At 47.4% G+C, this 23806-nt stretch overlaps 1 protein-coding gene across 1 annotated transcript in view; it reads right to left on the bottom strand.

The window, feature by feature from the left end:
- Window positions 1-23806, bottom strand: part of LOC137542290 (tubulin-specific chaperone D-like) — a 343085-nt gene that overhangs the window by 227138 nt on the left and 92141 nt on the right. Inside the window, exons 11-13 of the mRNA XM_068264095.1 lie at window positions 17143-17273; window positions 2384-2444; window positions 250-324 (exon numbers count right to left, since the gene is read on the bottom strand). Of these exons, the coding sequence (XP_068120196.1) occupies window positions 250-324; window positions 2384-2444; window positions 17143-17273 (267 nt within the window). The remainder of the gene's footprint in view (window positions 1-249; window positions 325-2383; window positions 2445-17142; window positions 17274-23806) is intronic.

The following is a 23806-nucleotide window of genomic DNA, read 5'->3' as shown; positions in this document are numbered from 1 at the left end:
ACAACATTTCAGCCAACATGTCTGCTTCCATTAGCTGTAAAGCCTAGTACACACTAGCAATTTTGATAGGCCAATCATTGGTCAATTTTACCACCTCCATGTGTTATGACCATTTACCTATATAATCTGCATAGAATTGAAAATCTGTTTGGCCCTCATACTACATGGAGGTGGTAAAATTGACCAATCATTGGCCAATCAAAATTGCTAGTGTGTACTAGGCTTTAGTGTTGGATCTCCTTCAATTACCTGAAACAGTCAAGCACCGAGCCCACAACATCGTCCGCTAGCTCCTGCGGGAGGCGTCCGGTCAGTCGGCCAATTCTAGGGAAACAGTGCATACATAGGACAGCTGATAAAAACATCAATCAAAACCAAAGATCAGGCACAGATTTATACACATTTAATAGAACAGTAATTAAAGCAAACCTAAACTGAAAATAAATGGATGCGATAAACAGTTGTAGCTATAGTCCTTATCCTAGATGAAACTTTCCTTAAATCCTACATTCTCCTGGCTTCCGAGGTAAACACAAGTTAGGCGGAGTGTTGTGCACATGGGCAGTAGCGCTGTGCATGTGCAGAACGCTCCCAGCAGAGCGATCGTGAGAGACGCACACGACCGCACATGCTCAGAAGCCACCGACTCACTGCAGGACTGACAGCGGGTCCCAGGGGAAGACCAGAGCTGCGGTGAGGGACACACAGACTTCCAGGGGCTGGAAGAAGCCCCAGGCAAGTAAAGCTACATACACGTTGTTTACCGCGGTAATCCTTTAAAGATTAAAATCTACCTTTTTAAGGAGTGATACTCTCAGGTAGGAGCGTAGTTCTTTAATGTTAGGGTGCTTACACACATGCAATTGTGATTGGCCAACGAATGTCCAATTTTAACACTTCAATGTAGTATGAGGGCCAACAACTTGTACAGTTGTTATGTCCTCCTAACTTGTTCCGAAAATAGAGCCCCCTGACTTGCGCCATCAATATATTCCCCCTGACTTGTGCCGTCATTATAGCCCCCTGACTTGTGCCGTCATTATATTCCCCAACTTGTGCCGTCATTATAGCCCCCGACTTGTGCCGTCATTATAGCCCCCTGACTTGTGCAGTCATTGTATTCCTCCTGACTTGTGCCGTCATTATAGCCCCCTGACTTGTGCCGTCATTATAAAAGATAGAAGACCGAGAGCCCAATATAGTGTAGTATGTATTAATAGGGGGTGGGATGTATTATGAAATGCAAGTAATATACTCACAAACCCGGGTTGCCTCCAAAGCAACCACTGTTCAGGCAGGTGGGGAGAACAAGCCTGTCCCCACTCAGGATTAAGACGTCGCTCTCTGTGGATAGAGGGAATGTGTAGGGTAGATCACCCTTCCACCAAGGGTGGACTTCTGGATGCGCAAAGGTGTACAGAGGCGCCGGAAGGATAAAAGTAGATAAAAAGTTTAAAATTGTTCTGGTTGCGGTGGTGGACCAATCAACCATAAACAGACAACAAAGCTGTCGATTTTCAAAACATATATACAGTTTATTCTATTACTCCCAGTAAAGAGTCGCAACGCGTTTCGCAGGCAAGGACCCGCTTCTTCAGGCAATAAAGGACAGGAGCAATACACAGCGTGTAGTCTAGACGATGCTTGGCACCTCGTCATTATATGTCCCCTGACTTGTGCCGTCATTATATGTCCCCTGACTTGTGCCGTCATTATAGCCCCGACTTGTGCCGTCATTATAGCCCCGACTTGTGCCGTCATTATAGGCCCGACTTGTGCCGTCATTATAGGCCCGACTTGTGCCGTCATTATAGGCCCGACTTGTGCCGTCATTATAGGCCCGACTCCTGCCGTCATTATATCTTCCTGACTTCTGCCGTCATTATATTCCCCTGACTTCTGCAGTCATTATATTTGGCAATACTATTTATTGGTGAACTCAGGTCGATAACAATGAGCGCTGTCAGAACAAGTCCCCTTCCTCATTTCACAAGCTGGCATTGCCATCTATTGGATTATTGAATGGATGGTATCATCCCTACTCCATAAAATCCCTGCTTTACCCCAAGGCAAGCCCTTTAGAACCATCTTCTGCAGCAGTCATAGCAGAAAACACAGCAGATTGTGCTGCTAACAGAATGAGAGACTTGGAGGCAGGGAAAACAGACTTTGTACACGTAATGAAGATCCGTCTGAACTTCACAAGGAAGTAGAGAGAGAGTAAACAGCCAGCTAATGCCCCCGGGGCTCAGCAAATTTCACTACAATAACGTTTGCTTTGCCAACTGCGAGAGACCTTTACCAGTCAGGCCAAGAAAGAAAACAGAGAAAAATGAATGTGAAAAGCTGCATTCAGTACGGATGAGAAAGCAGGCCGACCTACCCCTTCGCTGCAGACCATCGCACAATGGTGTCCTTGTCCTTCAGGCCGACCAGTAACTGTTCTGCAGGGAAGAAAAAAAGGCACAGAATGAATGGAGTGTCGGGATTATCTGCCTGGATATATTGTCAGATGTCATGGTGCTAAGAGAACCTGTCACTGTTACTAGAAGATGCAGGCACTCCATTGAGCCAAACTATGGAGGGCAATCACACACAACTTTACTAGAAAGGCCGAGAGTCAATGAGAGGAGCAGGTTATTATAACAGTTTCCCTGCGGAGGATACTTTAATCTATGGTTCTTCAAGGTGACTGGGCTGCTTAACTCTCCCACCCCCCCCACCGACTCTCCCACCCCCCCCACCGACCTGCAAAATATCTATTTTTTTTATTAATGTACAAGTCATTAGCACAAAAGACATGAGTGTACAAAGGTTTGTTATGCAACTCCCCACACCAGGTCACTATATTGCTGAGCTACCCTTGCTACAATTCAAGTTGAAGGTTTTCATGGGACAGGTTCATTCCTCAACTCCTCCCAGTTACGTGGCGGTGTATTTAAGTTAAGCAACTTTCAAGTCATACCACAGGATTCTCTGTTGGATTGAGCTCTAGGCTCTGGTTATACCATTCCAAGATAGTTAAAGGACAACCGAGGTGATATATGATATGATGAGATAGACATGGGTATGTACAGTGCCTAGCACAAAAATAACCAGGCTGTGTTTTTTTTCTTTCTCTGCCTGAAACATCAGGTATGCAAGTAACAGTTTCTGTCTGGGTCGGACTGGGTCAGACTATAGCGTAACCCTCACTGATAAGTAATTACAGCCATAGAACACGTTCCTGTCAGTAAATGGCTTCTGAGAGCAGAAGAGAGATAAAAAAGGGTCAATAGTTCATAGATTTGAGCTCTGGCATACTTCAGTGAATGTGTCATTGAGCAGAGACAATGAAACAGTAAAAACTTATAGATTTAAATATAAAATGAGAAGGAGGATAGATACAATTGTTTTTGTCATCAGGTTATTTTCACCTCGGATGTCCTTTAAAGATTTCCCTATTAAACTCCTCCAGTGTAGCAGTATGTTTAGAGTCATCAAGCATTACCGCATTCGGTAATGCTGAAAACAGCTGAGTTAACGGAGCACTTAAGAAAATGTTAATTCATCAAAGCTGTTACCGAATGAGAAGCTGAAATCACAGAGCAATGAGATAAATTACCGACTTGTGCTCAACACATGTCAGCAAATGTCAGTAAATGTTAATTCATCAAGGTTACCACATTCGCTAGCACATTCGGTGTTTATCTCCAGCTCTCCCCTGTCGTTACAGGCTTCTAAAGCCTTCTGTGTGAATGTTTTCATGATTAAAGGCAGCCATACACTGGTCGATGTGCCATCAGATCGACCAGCTGACAGATCCCTATCTGATCGAATCTGATCAGAGAGGGATCGTATGGCTGCCTTTCCTGCAAACAGATTGTGAATCGATTTCAGCCTGAAACCGATCACAATCTGTTGTGGTGGTGCTGCCGCCGCTCCCCCCCGCCGGTATACATTACCTGAGGCTGGCTCCCGGGCGTGATGTCCCCGTCATGTGGCACCTCCGGCTCCGGCATCCGCATAGAACTTAAGCTATCACACCAGTGACAGCGGAAGTTCAAATAGAGCGCCCTCTAGTTGTACTTCCGCTGTCACTGGCATGACAGCGGAAGTTATACGAGGATGCCGGAGGCGCCATGACGGGAGCAGTGACGGACGGGATGCCCGGGAGCCAGCCTCAGGTAATGTATACCGGATCGGCCGCCGCTAGCGACGCGCTCCCTACCCGCGGGCGATCGAGGGTAATTTCCCGCACGGCGCGATCGACGGACCGATCCGATTTCGGGAGGAAATTGGATCGGCGGGTGCGTGTTGCGCGAACGATTGGCAGCAGATTCGATCCCAGTGATCGAATCTGCTGTCGAAACTGCCGCAAATCGGGCCAGTGTATGGCCACCTTAACAGGAGCAGGCAGCCAATAGAAACAGCCCCTGTTCTCCTGCAAGTGCTGCTGATAGGTCACACAGGCTTCTCCACACAAGCTTCCAGACCTCCCAGGCAGTGAGCAGAGATAAGGGGACAAAAGATATCCCCAGATGTCCTTCGGTGGTTTAACCCTTTGAGTCCCTGTTTGAATATACAAAGATGCATGTGGTGAAATCACCAAGCATGGCATTTGTAAAGTCTCCAGGAAGTTTATCTACGTTGTGGCAAAGAAGTAAAATGTTAAGAAACACTGATGGACAGATTCAGAGCAGCAGAGGCAGTATAAGTAACAGTAAATATAACACACGTTTACATGTAAAGGGATGTCTGGATGCCTTCTATTGTTATCAGCTTGTAACAACACAGAGACATTCCAAGCTGCTCTGCACCACTCTGCCATTATCTAACAGCCTTTGATGAACTGAAGCCGTAGTACTTCGGTAACTTAACGAACCTCTACCACACATGGGAAAATATTGATGAATTAGCACAGTGAAGTGTAAAATACCGAATGCGGTATTTTAAGGACTGGGATTTTGTTATCGAACACCCTTTGATGAATTAAAGCCATTGTCCTGGAAGGTGCACCTTTATCCCAGTCTTATCTCTGGCAGACTGAAACGTGTTCTACTGAAGAACTGCTGTGTTCAGTGCCACCCATCTTTCCTTCAATCGTGACCAGTTTCCTTGTCTCTGCAGCATTTTGCTAACACCACCATGCTTCATTGTTGGAAAGATGGGAAGTGTTGGGTTTGCATCATACATGGCAGTTTCCGTGATGGCCAAAAGTTTAATTGTAGTATCACTGAGAGAATACCACCTTCTGTGCGTTTTAGGAGACCACCACATTCTGCACACTTTAAACACTTTTTTTTTTCTTTCTTTGAGCAATGGCTTTTTTCTACCTAGGATTACATTAGTGACCTAATGGCTCGATACCCTTGTCTCCACTGTGAATCCTTGCAGCACCTTCAGTGTTATCTCTGATATCTTTGATTAGTGGGTGGAGTTACATTCTTTCCATTTTACTATTATGGGCCTAATGGTCTGTGAAATAATTTGAGATTAGTAAATTGAGATAATTTTTTATTTCCTTTAAAAAAAAAAAAAAAAAAAAAATATCTACATCCCCACAATGGCTATCATTCATAAAGCATTTCCACATGCGGAAATGCTGAAAACAGCTCACTTTACCGACCTCTTAGCAAAGTCTCTATTCATAAAGGCTCTTTCCGCATGCGAAGCTGAAATTTCCGAGCAGAGCGATAAATCACCGCCTTGTGCGGTGATTATCATAAAAAATGTAACAAACTGTCAATTCATAAAGATGAGGACGGGGAATACCGCTCCCTTGGATGTGGTGATAACAATGTGAAGTTAATGGAGACACAGACCTCCCAGGCAGCAGCATTAGAGCGGAACATGGAGAAATGTACCAACTCGGCAGCTTCCTGTGTTTCCGCAAGTCTACTGCCTGCCTACCGACAGCCTAGTTCGGGAAATCTCCGCACTACTATCGCAACTGTATCCTTTTCTATGAATGCCCACCCAGAAGTCTAAAATACCGGCAGCTGTGTTTTCCCGCATTGATTCTCCTTACCGACGGCTGTTTTATGAATGATAGCCAATGTGAAGTACTCCGTTGTCTTAATGTTGCTTGCTCCGTGGTCATAATTTGCAGTGGCAATAATGGCAGATCATTTTGTCTGCACTGAACAGAATTTTGATATGCTGTCCAGACGCCTCCCATCTCATCATCATCCAGGGAGGGAGGTGCTGGGAGGGAGCACTGGATATTTTATTCCTGTGAACAAAGAGCTGACTCCACCTACAGAAGGGGACAGAGGGAGGAGCTGGATGAGGTCAGGTGTCGGCTCTGTGCTGGAGAAGAAACTCCCACTCTGCTGACAGATCTATCATTTGTGCAGATATCTCTGGGTCATGTGACTTAGTTTTCCAAAGGGAATTTTTGTGAACCGGCTGCGTCATGTGTGTAAATTGAGTAAACCATGACCCCGTTCACTAAGGACGGTCATTGAGATGCAAATAATTCCACGGACCAATCGAAAGACAATTGAGATGGGATTGGAATAGTCCATTTTCAAGCTGCATATGCGTGCCTGAACTCAGAATTAGTTGCGGCCTCCGTAAGCGCTGTTTGTGGTTGTTGCTCGGTTGGTAGTGGTCCTGTGTTTGGTGCTATGAGGACAGACAGGTCACACTGTTTATATAAAACCCAAACACATCATTCAGCGACTCCACAATGCCCATTCAAAAGCTTTGTGCAAGCCGCTCACTGTACAAACATGGGGAAAGTGTACACAAAAGCCTGCAGAGATCCCAGCTCACACTGCTGACTGCACCAGATAACACTGCGCAAAGCACTGACTGTACAAGGCTGCACCGCCATGCTGATCACTATGTGACTGTATAATGAGGCCCAGAGCACTAGCTGCACAAGACTAAACCGCCGCCACACTAATTAATATGTGACTGTATAATGAGGCCCAGAGCACTAGCTGCACAAGGCTGCCCCGCCGCCACACCGATTACTATGTGACTGTATAATGAGGCCCAGAGCACTAGCTGCACAAGACTGCACCGCTGCCACACCGATTACTATGTGACTGTATAATGAGGCCCAGAGCACTAGCTGCACAAGGCTGCACCACCGTCACGCTGATCACTATGTGACTGTATAATGAGGCCCAGAGCACTAGCTGCACAAGACTGCACCGCTGCCACACCGATTACTATGTGACTGTATAATGAGGCCCAGAGCACTAGCTGCACAAGGCTGCACCACCGCCACGCTGATCACTATGTGACTGTATAATGAGGCCCAGAGCACTAGCTGCACAAGGCTGCACCGCCGCCACACTGATCACTATGCGACTGTATAATGAGGCCCAGAGCACTAGCTGCACAAGACTGCACCGTCGCCACACTGATCACTATGTGAATGTATAATGAGGCCCAGAGCACTAGCTGCACAAGGCTGCACCGCCACCACACCGATTACTATGTGACTGTATAATGAGGCCCGGAGCACTAGCTGCACAAGGCTGCACCGCGGCCACACCGATTACTATGTGACTGTATAATGAGGCCCAGAGCACTAGCTGCTCAAGGCTGCACCGCCGCCACACCGATTACTATGTGACTGTATAATGAGGCCCAGAGCACTAGCTGCACAAGACTGCACCGCTGCCACACCGATTACTATGTGACTGTATAATGAGGCCCAGAGCACTAGCTGCACAAGGCTGCACCACCGCCACGCTGATCACTATGTGACTGTATAATTAGGCCCAGAGCACTAGCTGCACAAGGCTGCACCGCCGCCACACTGATCACTATGTGACTGTATAATGAGGCCCAGAGCACTAGCTGCACAAGACTGCACCGCCGCCACACCGATCACTATGTGACTGTATCATGAGGCCCAGAGCACTAGCTGCACAAGGCTGCACCGCCGCCACACTGATCACTATTGGCTGTATAATGAGGCCCAGAGCATTAGCTGCACAAGGCTGCACCGCCGCCACATCGATTACTATGTGACTGTATAATGAGGCCCAGAGCACTAGCTGCACAAGGCTGCACCGCCGCCACACCGATCACTATGTGACTGTATCATGAGGCCCAGAGCACTAGCTGCACAAGGCTGCACCGCCGCCACACTGATCACTATGTGACTGTATAATGAGGACCAGAGCACTAGCTGCACAAGGCTGCACCGCCGCCACACTGCTCACTATGTGACTGTATAATGAGGCCCAGAGCACTAGCTGCACAAGACTGCACCGCCGCCACATCGATTACTATGTGACTGTATAATGAGGACCAAAGCACTAGCTGCACAAGACTGCACCGCCGCCACACTGCTCACTATGTGACTGTATAATGAGGCCCAGAGCACTAGCTGCACAAGACTGCACCGCCGCCACATCGATTACTATGTGACTGCATAATGAGGCCCAGAGCACTAGCTGCACAAGACTGCACCGCCGCCACACTGATCACTATGTTACTGTATAATGAGGCCCAGAGCACTAGCTGCACAAGACTGCACTGCCGCCACACTGATCACTATTGGCTGTATCATGAGGCCCAGAGCACTAGCTGCACAAGACTGCACCGCCGCCACACCGATTACTATGTGACTGTATCATGAGGCCCAGAGCACTAGCTGCACAAGGCTGCACCGCCGCCACATCGATTACTATGTGACTGTATAATGAGGCCCAGAGCACTAGCTGCACAAGGCTGCACCGCCGCCACACCGATCACTATGTGACTGTATCATGAGGCCCAGAGCACTAGCTGCACAAGGCTGCACCGCCGCCACACTGATCACTATGTGACTGTATAATGAGGACCAGAGCACTAGCTGCACAAGGCTGCACCGCCGCCACACTGATCACTATTGGCTGTATCATGAGGCCCAGAGCACTAGCTGCACAAGACTGCACCGCCGCCACACCGATTACTATGTGACTGTATCATGAGGCCCAGAGCACTAGCTGCACAAGACTGCACCGCCGCCACATCGATTACTATGTGACTGTATCATGAGGCCCAGAGCACTTGCTGCACAAGGCTGCACCGCCGCCACACTGATCACTATGTGACTGTATAATGAGGACCAGAGCACTAGCTGCACAAGGCTGCACCGCCACCACACCTATTACTATGTGACTGTATCATGAGGCCCAGAGCACTAGCTGCACAAGGCTGCACTGCCGCCACACCTATTACTATGTGACTGTATAATGAGGCCCAGCGCACTAGCTGCACAAGGCTGCACCACCGCCACACCGATTACTATGTGACTGTATAATGAGGCCCAGAGCACTAGCTGCTCAAGGCTGCACCGCCATGCTGATCACTATGTGACTGTATAATGAGGCCCAGAGCACTAGCTGCACAAGGCTGCACCACCGCCACACTGATCACTATGTGACTGTATCATGAGGCCCAGAGCACTAGCTGCACAAGACTGCACCGCCGCCACGCTGATCACTATGTGACTGTATAATGAGGCCAAGAGCACTAGCTGCACAAGGCTGCACCGCCGCCACACCGATTACTATGTGACTGTATAATGAGGACCAGAGCACTAGCTGCACAAGGCTGCCACCGCCCGCCACACCGATTACTATGTGACTGTATAATGAGGCCCAGAGCACTAGCTGCACAAGGCTGCACCGCCGCCACACTGATCACTATTGGCTGTATCATGAGGCCCAGAGCACTAGCTGCACAAGGCTGAACCGCCGCCACACCTATTACTATGTGACTGTATAATGAGGCCCAGAGCACTAGCTGCACAAGGCTGCACCGCCGCCACACTGATCACTATGTGACTGTATAATGAAGGCCCAGAGCACTAGCTGCACAAGGCTGCACTGCCGCCACACCGATTACTATGTGACTGTATAATGAGGCCCAGAGCACTAGCTGCACAAGGCTGCACTGCCGCCACACCGATTACTATGTGGCTGTATCATGAGGCCCAGAGCACTAGCTGCACAAGGCTGCACCGCCGCCACACTGATCACTATGTGACTGTATAATGAGGCCCAGAGCACTAGCTGCACAAGGCTGCACTGCCGCCACACCGATTACTATGTGACTGTATCATGAGGCCCAGAGCACTAGCTGCACAAGACTGCACCGCCGCCACACCGATTACTATGTGACTGTATAATGAGGCCCAGAGCACTAGCTGCACAAGGCTGCACCACCGCCACGCTGATCACTATGTGACTGTATAATGAGGCCCAGAGCACTAGCTGCACAAGGCTGCACTGCCGCCACACCGATTACTATGTGACTGTATAATGAGGCCCAGAGCACTAGCTGCACAAGGCTGCACCACCGCCACGCTGATCACTATGTGACTGTATAATGAGGCCCAGAGCACTAGCTGCACAAGGCTGCACTGCCGCCACACCGATTACTATGTGACTGTATCATGAGGCCCAGAGCACTAGCTGCACAAGACTGCACCGCCGCCACACCGATTACTATGTGACTGTATCATGAGGCCCAGAGCACTAGCTGCACAAGACTGCACCGCCACCACACCTATTACTATGTGACTGTATAATGAGGACCAGAGCACTAGCTGCACAAGGCTGCACCGCCGCCACACTGATCACTATGTGACTGTATCATGAGGCCCAGAGCACTAGCTGCACAAGGCTGCACCGCCGCCACACTGATCACTATGTGACTGTATAATGAGGCCCAGAGCACTAGCTGCACAAGAATGCACCGCCGCCACACTGATCACTATGTGACTGTATAATGAGGCCCAGAGCACTAGCTGCACAAGACTGCACCGCCGCCACACTAATCACTATGTGACTGTATAATGAGGCCCAGAGCACTAGCTGCACAAGGCTGCACCGCCGCCACACTGATCACTATGTGACTGTATCATGAGGCCCAGAGCACTAGCTGCACAAGAATGCACCGCCGCCACACTGATCACTATGTGACTGTATAATGAGGAACAGAGCACCAGCTGCACAAGGCTGAACCGCCGCCACACTGATCACTATGTGACTGTATAATGAGGCCCAGAGCACTAGCTGCACAAGACTGCACCGCCGCCACACTGATCACTATGTGACTGTATCATGAGGCCCAGAGCACTAGCTGCACAAGGCTGCACCACCGCCACACTGATCACTATGTGACTGTATAATGAGGCCTAGAGCACTAGCTGCACAAGGCTGCACCGCCGCCACACCGATTACTATGTGACTGTATAATGAGGCCCAGAGCACTAGCTGCACAAGGCTGCACCGCCACCACACCTATTACTATGTGACTGTATAATGAGGACCAGAGCACTAGCTGCACAAGGCTGCACCGCCGCCACACTGATCACTATGTGACTGTATCATGAGGCCCAGAGCACTAGCTGCACAAGGCTGCACCGCCGCCACACTGATCACTATGTGACTGTATGAGGCCCAGAGCACTAGCTGCACAAGAATGCACCGCCGCCACACTGATCACTATGTGACTGTATAATGAGGCCCAGAGCACTAGCTGCACAAGACTGCACCGCCGCCACACTAATCACTATGTGACTGTATAATGAGGCCCAGAGCATTAGCTGCACAAGACTGCACCGCCGCCACATCGATTACTATGTGACTGTATCATGAGGCCCAGAGCACTAGCTGCACAAGACTGCACCGCTGCCACACCGATTACTATGTGACTGTATAATGAGGCCCAGAGCACTAGCTGCACAAGGCTGCACCACCGCCACGCTGATCACTATGTGACTGTATAATTAGGCCCAGAGCACTAGCTGCACAAGGCTGCACCGCCGCCACACTGATCACTATGTGACTGTATCATGAGGCCCAGAGCACTAGCTGCACAAGAATGCACCGCCGCCACACTGATCACTATGTGACTGTATAATGAGGAACAGAGCACTAGCTGCACAAGGCTGACCACCGCCACACTGATCACTATGTGACTGTATAATGAGGCCCTGAGCACTAGCTGCACAAGGCTGCACCGCCGCCACACCGATCACTATGTGACTGTATAATGAGGCCCAGAGCACTAGCTGCACAAGAATGCACCGCCGCCACACTGATCACTATGTGACTGTATAATGAGAAACAGAGCACTAGCTGCACAAGGCTGCACCACCGCCACGCTGATCACTATGTGACTGTATAATGAGGAACAGAGCACTAGCTGCACAAGGCTGACCACCGCCACACTGATCACTATGTGACTGTATAATGAGGCCCAGAGCACTAGCTGCACAAGACTGCACCGCCGCCACGCTGATCACTATGTGACTGTATAATGAGGCCCAGAGCACTAGCTGCACAAGAATGCACCGCCGCCACACTGATCACTAGGTGACTGTATAATGAGGCCCAGAGCACTAGCTGCACAAGGCTGCACTGCTGCCACACCGATTACTATGTGACTGTATAATGAGGCCCGGAGCACTAGCTGCACAAGGCTGCACCGCCGCCACACCGATTACTATGTGACTGTATAATGAGGCCCAGAGCACTAGCTGCACAAGGCTGAACCGCCGCCACACTGATCACTATGTGACTGTATAATGAGGCCCAGAGCACTAGCTGCACAAGGCTGCACCGCCGCCATACTGATCACTATGTGACTGTATAATGAGGCCCAGAGCACTAGCTGCACAAGACTGCACCGCCGCCACACTGATCACTATGTGACTGTATAACGAGGCCCAGAGCACTAGCTGCACAAGAATGCACCGCCGCCACACTGATCACTATGTGACTGTATAATGAGGCCCAGAGCACTAGCTGCACAAGGCTGCACCGCCGCCACACCGATTACTATGTGACTGTATAATGAGGCCCAGAGCACTAGCTGCACAAGGCTGAACCGCCGCCACACCTATTACTATGTGACTGTATAATGAGGCCCAGAGCACTAGCTGCACAAGGCTGCACCGCCGCCACACTGATCACTATGTGACTGTATCATGAGGCCCAGAGCACTAGCTGCACAAGGCTGCACCGCCGCCACACTGATCACTATGTGAATGTATAATGAGGCCCAGAGCACTAGCTGCACAAGGCTGCACCGCCACCACACCGATTACTATGTGACTGTATAATGAGGCCCAGAGCACTAGCTGCACAAGGCTGCACTGCCGCCACACCGATTACTATGTGACTGTATAATGAGGCCCAGAGCACTAGCTGCACAAGGCTGCACCGCCGCCACACCGATTACTATGTGACTGTATAATGAGGCCCAGAGCACTAGCTGCACAAGACTGCACCGCCGCCACACCGATTACTATGTGACTGTATAATGAGGCCCAGAGCACTAGCTGCTCAAGGCTGAACCGCCGCCACACCTATTACTATGTGACTGTATAATGAGGCCCAGAGCACTAGCTGCACAAGGCTGCACCGCCGCCACACTGATCACTATGTGACTGTATAATGAGGAACAGAGCACTAGCTGCACAAGGCTGCACCGCCGCCACACTGATCACTATGTGACTGTATAATGAGGCCCAGAGCACTAGCTGCACAAGACTGCACCGCCACCACACTGATCACTATGTGACTGTATAATGAGGCCCGGAGCACTAGCTGCACAAGGCTGCACCGCCGCCACACCGATTACTATGTGACTGTATAATGAGGCCCAGAGCACTAGCTGCACAAGGCTGCACCGCCGCCACACCGATTACTATGTGGCTGTATAATGAGGCCCAAAGCACTAGCTGCACAAGACTGCACCGCCGCCACACTGATCACTATGTGACTGTATAATGAGGCCCAGAGCACTAGCTGCACAAGGCTGCACCGCCGCCACACTGATCACTATGTGACTGTATAATGAGGACCAGAGCACTAGCTGCACAAGACTGCACCGCCGCCACACTGATCCCTATGTGACTGTATAATGAGGCCCAGAGCACTAGCTGCACAAGACTGCACCGCCGCCACACCTATTACTATGTGACTGTATAATGAGGCCCAGAGCACTAGCTGCACAAGGCTGCACCGCCACCACACTGCTCACTATGACTGTATAATGAGGCCCAGAGCACTAGCTGCACAAGGCTGCACCACCGCCACGCTGATCACTATGTGACTGTATAATGAGGCCCAGAGCACTAGCTGCACAAGAATGCACCGCCGCCACACTGATCACTATGTGACTGTATAATGAGGCCCAGAGCACTAGCTGCACAAGACTGCACCGCCGCCACACCGATTACTATGTGACTGTATAATGAGGCCCAGAGCACTAGCTGCACAAGGCTGCACCGCCGCCACACTGATCACTATGTGACTGTATAATGAGGCCCAGAGCACTAGCTGCACAAGAATGCACCGCCGCCACACTGATCACTATGTGACTGTATAATGAGGCCCAGAGCACTAGCTGCACAAGACTGCACCGCCGCCACACTAATCACTATGTGACTGTATAATGAGGCCCAGAGCACTAGCTGCACAAGGCTGCACCGCCGCCACACTGATCACTATGTGACTGTATCATGAGGCCCAGAGCACTAGCTGCACAAGAATGCACCGCCGCCACACTGATCACTATGTGACTGTATAATGAGGAACAGAGCACTAGCTGCACAAGGCTGCACCACCGCCATGCTGATCACTATGTGACTGTATAATGAGGCCCAGAGCACTAGCTGCACAAGAATGCACCGCCGCCACACTGATCACTAGGTGACTGTATAATGAGGCCCAGAGCACTAGCTGCACAAGGCTGCACCACCGCCACGCTGATCACTATGTGACTGTATAATGAGGAACAGAAAAAAAGCTGTTTAGTACCCCTCTATGCCATGCTTGAAACATGAGCCTCTAAGTAAAAGCGCCCATAGGTTATATCAGCTGTATTAGCCACAGTAAAAGGATACTTGAAGTGACATGTGACATGTTGAGATAGACATGGGTATGTACAGTGCCAAGCACATAAATAACTATGCTGTGTTCCTTTTTTTCTTTCTCTGTCTGAAACAGTTAAATATCAGGTATGTAAGTGGCTGACTCGGTCCTGACTCAGACAGGAAGTGACTACAGTGTGACCCTCACTGATAAGAACTTCCAACTGTAAAACACTTTCCTAGCATAAATTGGCTTCTGAGAGCAAGAAAGAGATAAAAAGGGGGAATTTCTTATCAGTGAGGATCACACTGTAGTCACTTCCTGTCTGAGTCAGGTCTGAGTCAGGACTGAGTCAGCCACTTACATGCCTGATGTTTAACTCTTTCAGGCAGAGAAAGAAAAAACGGAACACAGCATAGTTATTTGTGTGCTAGGCACTGTACATACACATGTCTATCTCATCATGTCCCATGTCACTTCGGGTACCTTTTAAGGATCCCCATAGTAACTAACTTCTGACTTCTAGCTTCCTCCATCCTGACCCAAAAACAAGCACAATGCATTATGCCAAATGAGGACTGGACATAAGTTTATAATCCAGAGTGAGTGGAACACAGTCCAGAAACCTCTCCCCAACCATGCCCATTCTTTCCTTCTATGACAGATTGCCTGCTGACACTGATGAGCCACACCCACTCAGGGTTTGTTTCAGAACTAGGTTAATGCAAAGGATTCTGGGAGAATTGATACAAGCAGGCATTATATTGGGTTTGCACATAGGTAGCAGGTGGGTAAACCTAGTGAACGGAGACCAAATATATTTTCTGTGTGGCTCTCGTAATCCTCCTGATCATGAAATGGTTTAACAAGCCAAGGGTGACATTCTGAGAAATGTCAGAAAAGTCCGTAGCCACCCACATCCCCGCAGTATGTCTAGAAAGCCACATTCCAGCCGCCCTCATGTGTTACAGAGACTATGAAAATAAACAAAAAATGTAATGTGTGTGAAAAGTGAGGCCTGGGGTACAAATACCGCCCGAGCTTAGTGTGTAAGTGACAGCTGCCACGGTGACCTCCTAACTATGGCCAGTGCTTATGTGCTCATCCTCTGAGCCCTGCCCTGAGAACTGAATGCAAATCAGGGAAGAGGCAACTCAGATGACATGATCTGTGTCTTTACTGAGCGAGGTGAAAATTAATGTAAGCCAGAGGATAAGCATTACACTCAGGAATACAGCATTTTTATAGGGAAGTGATGCAACCTTAATGTACCCCCTAAACCAGGGGTCTCAAACTCGCGGCCCGCGGGCCATTTGCGGCCCTCGATACAATATTTTGTGGCCCTTGCCTGCAAAAGCTTCCTTATAGTTTGCTTTTGTGCTCCCAAGTAATCCGCCGCATCCCCGCCGCTAAACGAGGGCTGCAGAGCCCCCAAATCGACCGGGGGGCAATCTGCTGGCATTTCCTGGAAGGGGCGGAGCTTTCAGCTTCAGCTCTGCCCCTCCTGACGTCAATCGCCGCACGGATCGCCGCCTCTCCCCGCCCCTCTCTGTGAAGGAAGAGTGAGAGGGGCGGGCAGAGGCAGCGATGCGCCGCGATTGACGTCAGGAGGGGCAGAGCTGAAGCTGAAAGCTCTGCCTCTTCCAGGCAATGCCAGCGGATTGCCCCTTGGGCGATTTGGGGGCTCTGCAGCCCTTGTTTTGCGGCGGGGACACGGCGGATTACTTGTAATGGGAGCACTGAAGCGAACTATAAGGTAAAATAGGCAAAATAGTTTGCTTCAGTGTGAATTTGATTTTGAAATAAAAATCAATGCAAGGGGTGGGGGGTGCTGCTGATTGTGAAATCCCTTATGCGGCCCAGCCTCATCCTGACTCTGCCTCCTGCAGCCCCCAGGTAAATTGATTTTGAGAACCCTGCCCTAAACCCATAGTGAGTGAGGAAGGATCACATGTCCACAAGTGCTCCTCCTCCTATGCCTTGCGTCTTTCTCCATTACCACCAGGGGTGTCTGTAGCCAGTGACGTTATGCACATACGGCGGGGTCACGTGGTACAGGTAGCTATGGGGAAAGACATGTGGACAAGGGGGCCTGCAAACCTCAGCACAGCACGGGAGGTACATACATGGGGTGGACCTGGGAGACCTGGAAGGAAGAGGCAGCTCCACAGATCTCCAATAGATTTACAGCTGAAATCTACTGGAAATCTGTCTGCAGTGTGTGGCAGGTAATGTATCCCTCTGATCAGAGAGAAAACTATCTCATGGTCCAATCTGGTGGCCACCTTAACTCTAGTTACACTTTATTATGAAGACTTACCAACAACGTTCTCTATCTCCTCTGGGATGTCGTACTCCTCATCCTCCTCAGGGGACGATGTGATTGGCTGCTGGCTATCTGAGGAAGACTGGAGCAGATTGGCAGCCAAACATCTGGAGCCACGCTGATACCTGTGTGACATGAGATAGGTGAGGGATATAAACAGTCAGGATCACATGCAGGTATGCTGGCCAAGGGATTGGCCTAGAAGTCTGACAGACAGACTGAACTGAAACCAGCATGTAGGGCTTTTATCCCTCCCATTACAACATGACACAGAGAATCAATTAATGAAGATTACCGGTATTCATAAACACATCTCTGGGGTAAATGGACATAATAAAACGCAATCTTCCCAAGCCATCTTAAAGACTCTAAAGCTGGTCGCACGCTGGCAGAAAGACCTGATGGATTTTTATCAATGCAACCGAATGCACCAATGGCAATATGGATATGCTTCACTGTGTTGGCTTCACACATCCAATCAGATGCTGAAAAATCTATACAGGAAGTTTGCTGCACATCACTGCTTGTTTAAAGTAGCACTGAAGGGAGGCTGCCATTTTATTTCCTTTTAAAGTGGTCTGAAAGTCAGCATTTCTACTTACGATTAAAGCTTTGAGGAATCGTTTAGAGCTACTATCCCAGAGCCTTTTTTTAAGCAGAACATCACTGAAATTGTTAAACAAAGCACTTTGTCCTGCTATTCGGCTTCAAATACGCATCCAAACTGGAGATAACAGTATCTTTATTTACATTCCAATGTTGATACATATGTGTGTTAACAAGTAAGAAACACTTTCTGAGAAGCTGTCTGTGCTTGAGGCACACAGACAGCTCAGAAGAACTCATTAGAAGATTTTAATATGTAATAAAATGCATTTAGAATAAAATGCAATGGCAGCTTGGCAGCTTTCAGGGCAAGAAAACCTATACTATGTAAACTTGTAATTTGCAGACAGACAATATTACTTGTGCACAAAAGCAAATATAATAACTGTATGAATAATAAAAAGTAGAAAAACATTTTTATTAAAAGTTATGTCTGAGTTTCAGACCACTATTAACTAATACCAGTTGCCTGGCAGTCCTGCTGATCCTCTGCCTTTAATACTTTTAGCCATGGCCCCTGAACAAGTATGCAGCAGATCAGGTGCTTTTGACATTGTCAGATCTGACAAGATTAGCTGAATGCTTGTTTCTGGTATCATTCAGACACTACTGCAGCCAAATAGATCAGCAGGGCTGCCAGGAAACTGGTATTGTTTAAAAGGAAAGATATATGGCAGCCTCCATATTTTTCTCACATCAGTTGTCCTTTAACCACTTAAACCTATCTGGATGAACATTCTCATCCAGATAGGCTGCGTGTACTTCTGCCGGCCGTTAGCCCAGCGATCAATGAATGGGATTATTGTTCCCATTCATTGATCAAAGTCTTATCAGAGGCTGCAGTTTTTTAAAGTAAAAAAAAAAAAAGTTTCCCCGTCTTCATTCTTGTTCCTGGGAGCGAGATCGATCGCTCCCAAGACTTTTTGACTGTGGCCATCTTGTGGCCAAATAGTAAAACTACACCCACATCCATTTTTTATTAAATAAATACATTTTTTACATTTAAAATTAGCTGTTTACCTCCCACACCAAAAATTACCTAAATAAATTTTTTAATAAAAAAAAAAAAAAAAAAAAAAAAAAGGATTTAAAAAAATTACAATAAAAAAAAAAAAAAAAAAAAACAGTTACCTAAGGGTCTGAACTTTTTAAATATGCATGTCAAAGGAGTATATTATTATAATTTTTTTAATTATGGGCTTGTAAATAGTGATGGACGCAAATTGAAAAAATGCACCATATTTCCAAATAAAATATCGGTGCCATACATTGTGATAGGGACATAATTTAAATGGTGTAATAAGCAGGACAAATGGGCAAATAAAATACATGGGTTTTAAATTACGGTAGCATGTATTAATTTAAAACTATAATGGCCAAAAACTGAGAAATAATTATTTTTTTTCCATTTCTTTCTTAACCACCTTGGCGGTAATGACGACCTCAGCTCATCCATTTCTGCCGCGGTGGATTTCTCAGGCCCTGCTGGGCCGATTTTCAATTTTTTTTTTTAAAACAAGCAGCTAGCACTTTGCTAGCTGCGTGTTGGACGCGATCGCCGCCACTCGCCGCCGATCCGCCGCGTAACACGCGGGCCCAGTGTCGCCAGGAGCCATTTGTGCGGAGAGACTGGGAGAGGAGCCAGGATGCCGCCGTGGAATCTCCCGACCTACGGTGGGCTGCAGAAAGCCCCAGGTAAGTACCAATTTCGATTATTTTCAGAGCTCGGAGTCCCTTTAAAGGGACTCGGAGCTGGATTACATTAAACGTTTTATACATACCTTACTCCAGCCCCATCCGCTCGGATAGCTCCTACACCGCAGTCCTCAGCCTGGTACTGGTTCCAGTCACTTCCGTCAGACGCGGCCAGTCTACGCATGAGAAGTGCGCCCTCTACGTATCTCTCCAGCGGCTGCTGGAGAGATACAAAAGAGGACACTTCACTTACATCAGACTGGCTCTGACGGACGGAAGTGCGGGGACCCGGTACCGGCGCTGCAGAAGGCCGAGGACGGCGGTGAGGGAGCAATCCGTGCATATGGGGCTGGAGGAAGCCCCAGGTATGTATAAAACGTTAATGTAATCCAGCTCTGATACACTTTAACCACTTAAGGACTGCAGTCATAAAATATCTTAAGGACCAGACACTTTTTTCAATTCAGACCACTGCAGCTTTAATGGTTTATTGCTCGGTCATACAACCTACCATCTAAATGAATTTTATCTCCATTTCTTGTCACTAATACAACTTTCTTTTGGTGCTATTTGATTGCTGCTGCGGTTTTTACTTTTTTATTATATTCATCAAAAAAGACATGAATTTTGTCAAATGATTTTTTTTACTTTCTGTGCTGACATTTTTCAAATAAAGTAAAATTTCTGTATACATGCAGCATGTAAAATGTGGACATACATGTTTTTGATTAAAAAAAAAAAAAAAAAACAATTCAGCCTATATTTATTGGTTTGGGTAAAAGTTATAGCGTTTACAAACTATGGTGCAAAAAGTGAATTTTCCCATTTTTAAGCATCACTGACTTTTCTAACCACCTGTCATGTTTCACGAGGTGCTAAAATTCCAGGATGTTATAAATACCCCCCAAATGACCCCATTTTGGAAAGAAGACATCCCAAAGTATTCACTGAGAGGCATGGTGAGTTCATAGAAGATTCTACTTTTTGTCACAAGTTAGCGGAAAATGACACTTTGTGAAAAAAAAACAATAAAAAAAAAAAGTTTGCATTTCTTCTAACTTGCGACAAAAAAAAAATGAAATCTGCCACGGACTCACCATGCTCCTCTCTGAAAGTGTCAACTTTCCAAAATAGGGTCATTTGTGGGGTGTGTTTACTGTCCTGGCATTTTGGGGGGCGCTGAATTGTAAGCACCCCTGTAAAGCCTAAAGGTGCTCATTGGACTTTGGGCCCCTTAGCGCAGTTAGGCTGCAAAAAAGTGCCACACATGTGGTACCGCTGTACTCAGGAGAAGTAGTATAATGTGTTTTGGGGTGTATTTTTACACATACCCATGCTGGGTGGGAGAAATATCTCTGTAAAGTGACAATTTTTTTATTTATTTTTTTTACACACAATTGTCCATTTACAGAGATATATCTCCCACTCAGCATGGGTATGTGTAAAAATACACCCCAAAACACATTATACTACTTCTCCTGAGTACGGCGATACCACATGTGTGGCACTTTTTTGCACCCTAACTGCGCTAAGGGCCCAAAGTCCAATGAGTACCTTTAGGATTTCACAGGTCCCGTGTGGGCTCCTGATCACTCGGCCAAACTCTCAGATCCCCCTCAGGCCCCCTTCCGATCACCTCCCCAGTGCATTGATTGCATCTATTTTCCCCTCTAACCACCCCCTGAGACACCCATCAATCTCCTCCTGTCACCTCCTGTCACCCCCCTAGCACTCCTATCCATCAGATCAGGCCTAATACAACCTGTCATCTAAGAGGCCACCCTGCTTATGACCGGTTCCACAAAATTTGCCCCCTCATAGACCACCTGTCATCAAAATTTGCAGATGCTTATACCCCTGAACAGTCATTTTGAGAAATTTGGTTTCCAGACTACTCACAGTTTTGGGCCCGTAAAATGCCAGGGCAGTATAGGCACCCCACAAGTGACCCCATTTTAGAAAAAAGACACCCCAAGGTATTCTGTTAGGTGTATGACGAGTTCATAGAAGATTTTATTTTTTGTCAAAAGTTAGCGGAAATTGATTTTTATAGTTTTTTTCACAAAGTGTCATTCTTCACTAACTTGTGACAAAAAATAAAATCTTCTATGAACTCACCATACACCTAACAGAATACCTTGGGGTGTCTTCTTTCTAAAATGGGGTCACTTGTGGGGTTCCTATGCTGCCCTGGCATTTTAGGGGCCCTAAACCGTGAGGAGTTGTCTAGAAAACAAATGCCTCAAAATGACCTGTGAATAGGACATTGGGCCCCTTAGCGCACCTAGGCTGCAAAAAAGTGTCACACATGTGGTATCGCCGTACTCAGGAGAAGTAGTATAATGTGTTTTGTGGTGTATTTTTACACATACCCATGCTGGGTGGGAGAAATCTCTCTGTAAATTGACAATTTTGTGTAAAAAAAAAATCAAAAATGTGTCATTTACAGAGATATTTCTCCCACCCAGCATGGTTATTTGTAAAAATACACCACAAAACACATTATACTACTTCTCCTGAGTACGGCGATACTACATGTGTGACACTTTTTTGCAGCCTTAAAGCTGGCCACTAACGGTCCAATTTCTAGCGAAAAATCGTTTGAGCGATCAGAAATTCTGATCGGACGAAAAATCGTTCACTACATCATCAACTAACCAATCATTGCTTCCTATCTATCACGACCACCAAGAAAATCCAAATTTTCGTTCGACGAAAATTCATTCGGGCGACATTTTTTTCACTCGTTCATAATCGATTGTGTCCACCAATGGAGATTATTTACAACCAATACGATCCGAATTTCTGATCGCTCGAACGATTTTTCGCTAGAAATTGGACCGTTAGTGGCCAGCTTTACTGTGCTAAGGGGCCCAAAGTCCAATGAGTACCTTTAGGATTTCACAGGTCATTTTGAGACATTAGGGTTCAAGACTACTCCTCACGGTTTAGGGCCCCTAAAATGCCAGGGCAGTATAGGAACCCCACAAGTGACCCCATTTTAGAAAGAAGACACCCCAAGGTATTCTGTTAGGTGTATGATGAGTTCATAGAAGATTTTATTTTTTGTCACAAGTTAGCGGAAATTGATTTGTATTGGGTTTTTTTTTCATAAAGTGTCATTTTCCGCTAACTTGTGACAAAAAAAAAAAAAATCTTCTATGAACTCATCATACACCTAACAGAATACCTTGGGGTGTCTTCTTTCTAAAATGGGGTCACTTGTCGGGTTCCTATACTGCCCTGGCATTTTAGGGGCCCTAAACCGTGAGGAGTAGTCTAGAATCCAAATGCCTCAAAATGACCTGTGAATAGGACGTTAGGCCCCTTAGCGCACCTAGGCTGCAAAAATGTGTCACAGATGTCATATTGCCATACTCAGTAGAAGTAGTATAATGTGTTTTGGGGTGTATTTTTACACATACCCATGCTGGGTGGGAGAAATATCTCTGTAAATGACAATTTTTTTATTATTTTTTTTACACACAATTGTCCATTTACAGAGATATATCTCCCACTCAGCATGGGTATGTGTAAAAATACACCCCAAAACACATTATACTACTTCTCCTGAGTACGGCGATACCACATGTGTGGCACTTTTTTGCACCCTAACTGCGCTAAGGGCCCAAAGTCCAATGAGTACCTTTAGGATTTCACAGGTCATTTTGCGACATTTGGTTTCAAGACTACTCCTCACGGTTTAGGGCCCCTAAAATGCCAGGGCAGTATAGGAACCCCACGGAAATTGATTTTAATTGTTTTTTTTTTCACAAAGTGTCATTTTCCGCTAACTTGTGACAAAAAATAAAATCTTCTATTAACTCACCATACTCCTAACGGAATACCTTGGGGTGTCTTCATTCTAAAATGGGGTCATTTGTGGGGTTCCTATACTGCCCTGGCATTTTACGGGCCCAAAACCGTGAGTAGTCTGGAAACCAAATGTCTCAAAATGACTGTTCAGGGGTATAAGCATCTGCAAATTTTGATGTCAGGTGGTCTATGAGGGGGCGAATTTTGTGGAACCGGTCATAAGCAGGGTGGCCTCTTACATGACAGGTTGTGTGATCTGATGGATAGGAGTGCTAGGGGGGTGACAGGAGGAGATTGATGGGTGTCTCAGGGGGTGGTTAGAGGGGAAAATAGATGCAATCAATGCACTGGGGAGGTGATCGGAAGGGGGTCTGAGGGGGATCTGAGGGATTGGCTGAGTGATCAGGAGCCCACACGGGGCAAATTAGGGCCTGATTTGGTGCTAGGGGGTGACAGGTGGTGACAGGAGGTGATTGATGGGTGTCTCAAGGTGTGATTAGTGGGGGGATAGATGCAAGCAATGCACTGGCGAGGTGATCAG

The sequence above is a fragment of the Hyperolius riggenbachi genome, chromosome 12, assembly GCF_040937935.1.
Source record: "Hyperolius riggenbachi isolate aHypRig1 chromosome 12, aHypRig1.pri, whole genome shotgun sequence".
NCBI lineage: Eukaryota > Metazoa > Chordata > Amphibia > Anura > Hyperoliidae > Hyperolius > Hyperolius riggenbachi.
This window is presented reverse-complemented; position numbering and strand designations above follow the sequence as displayed.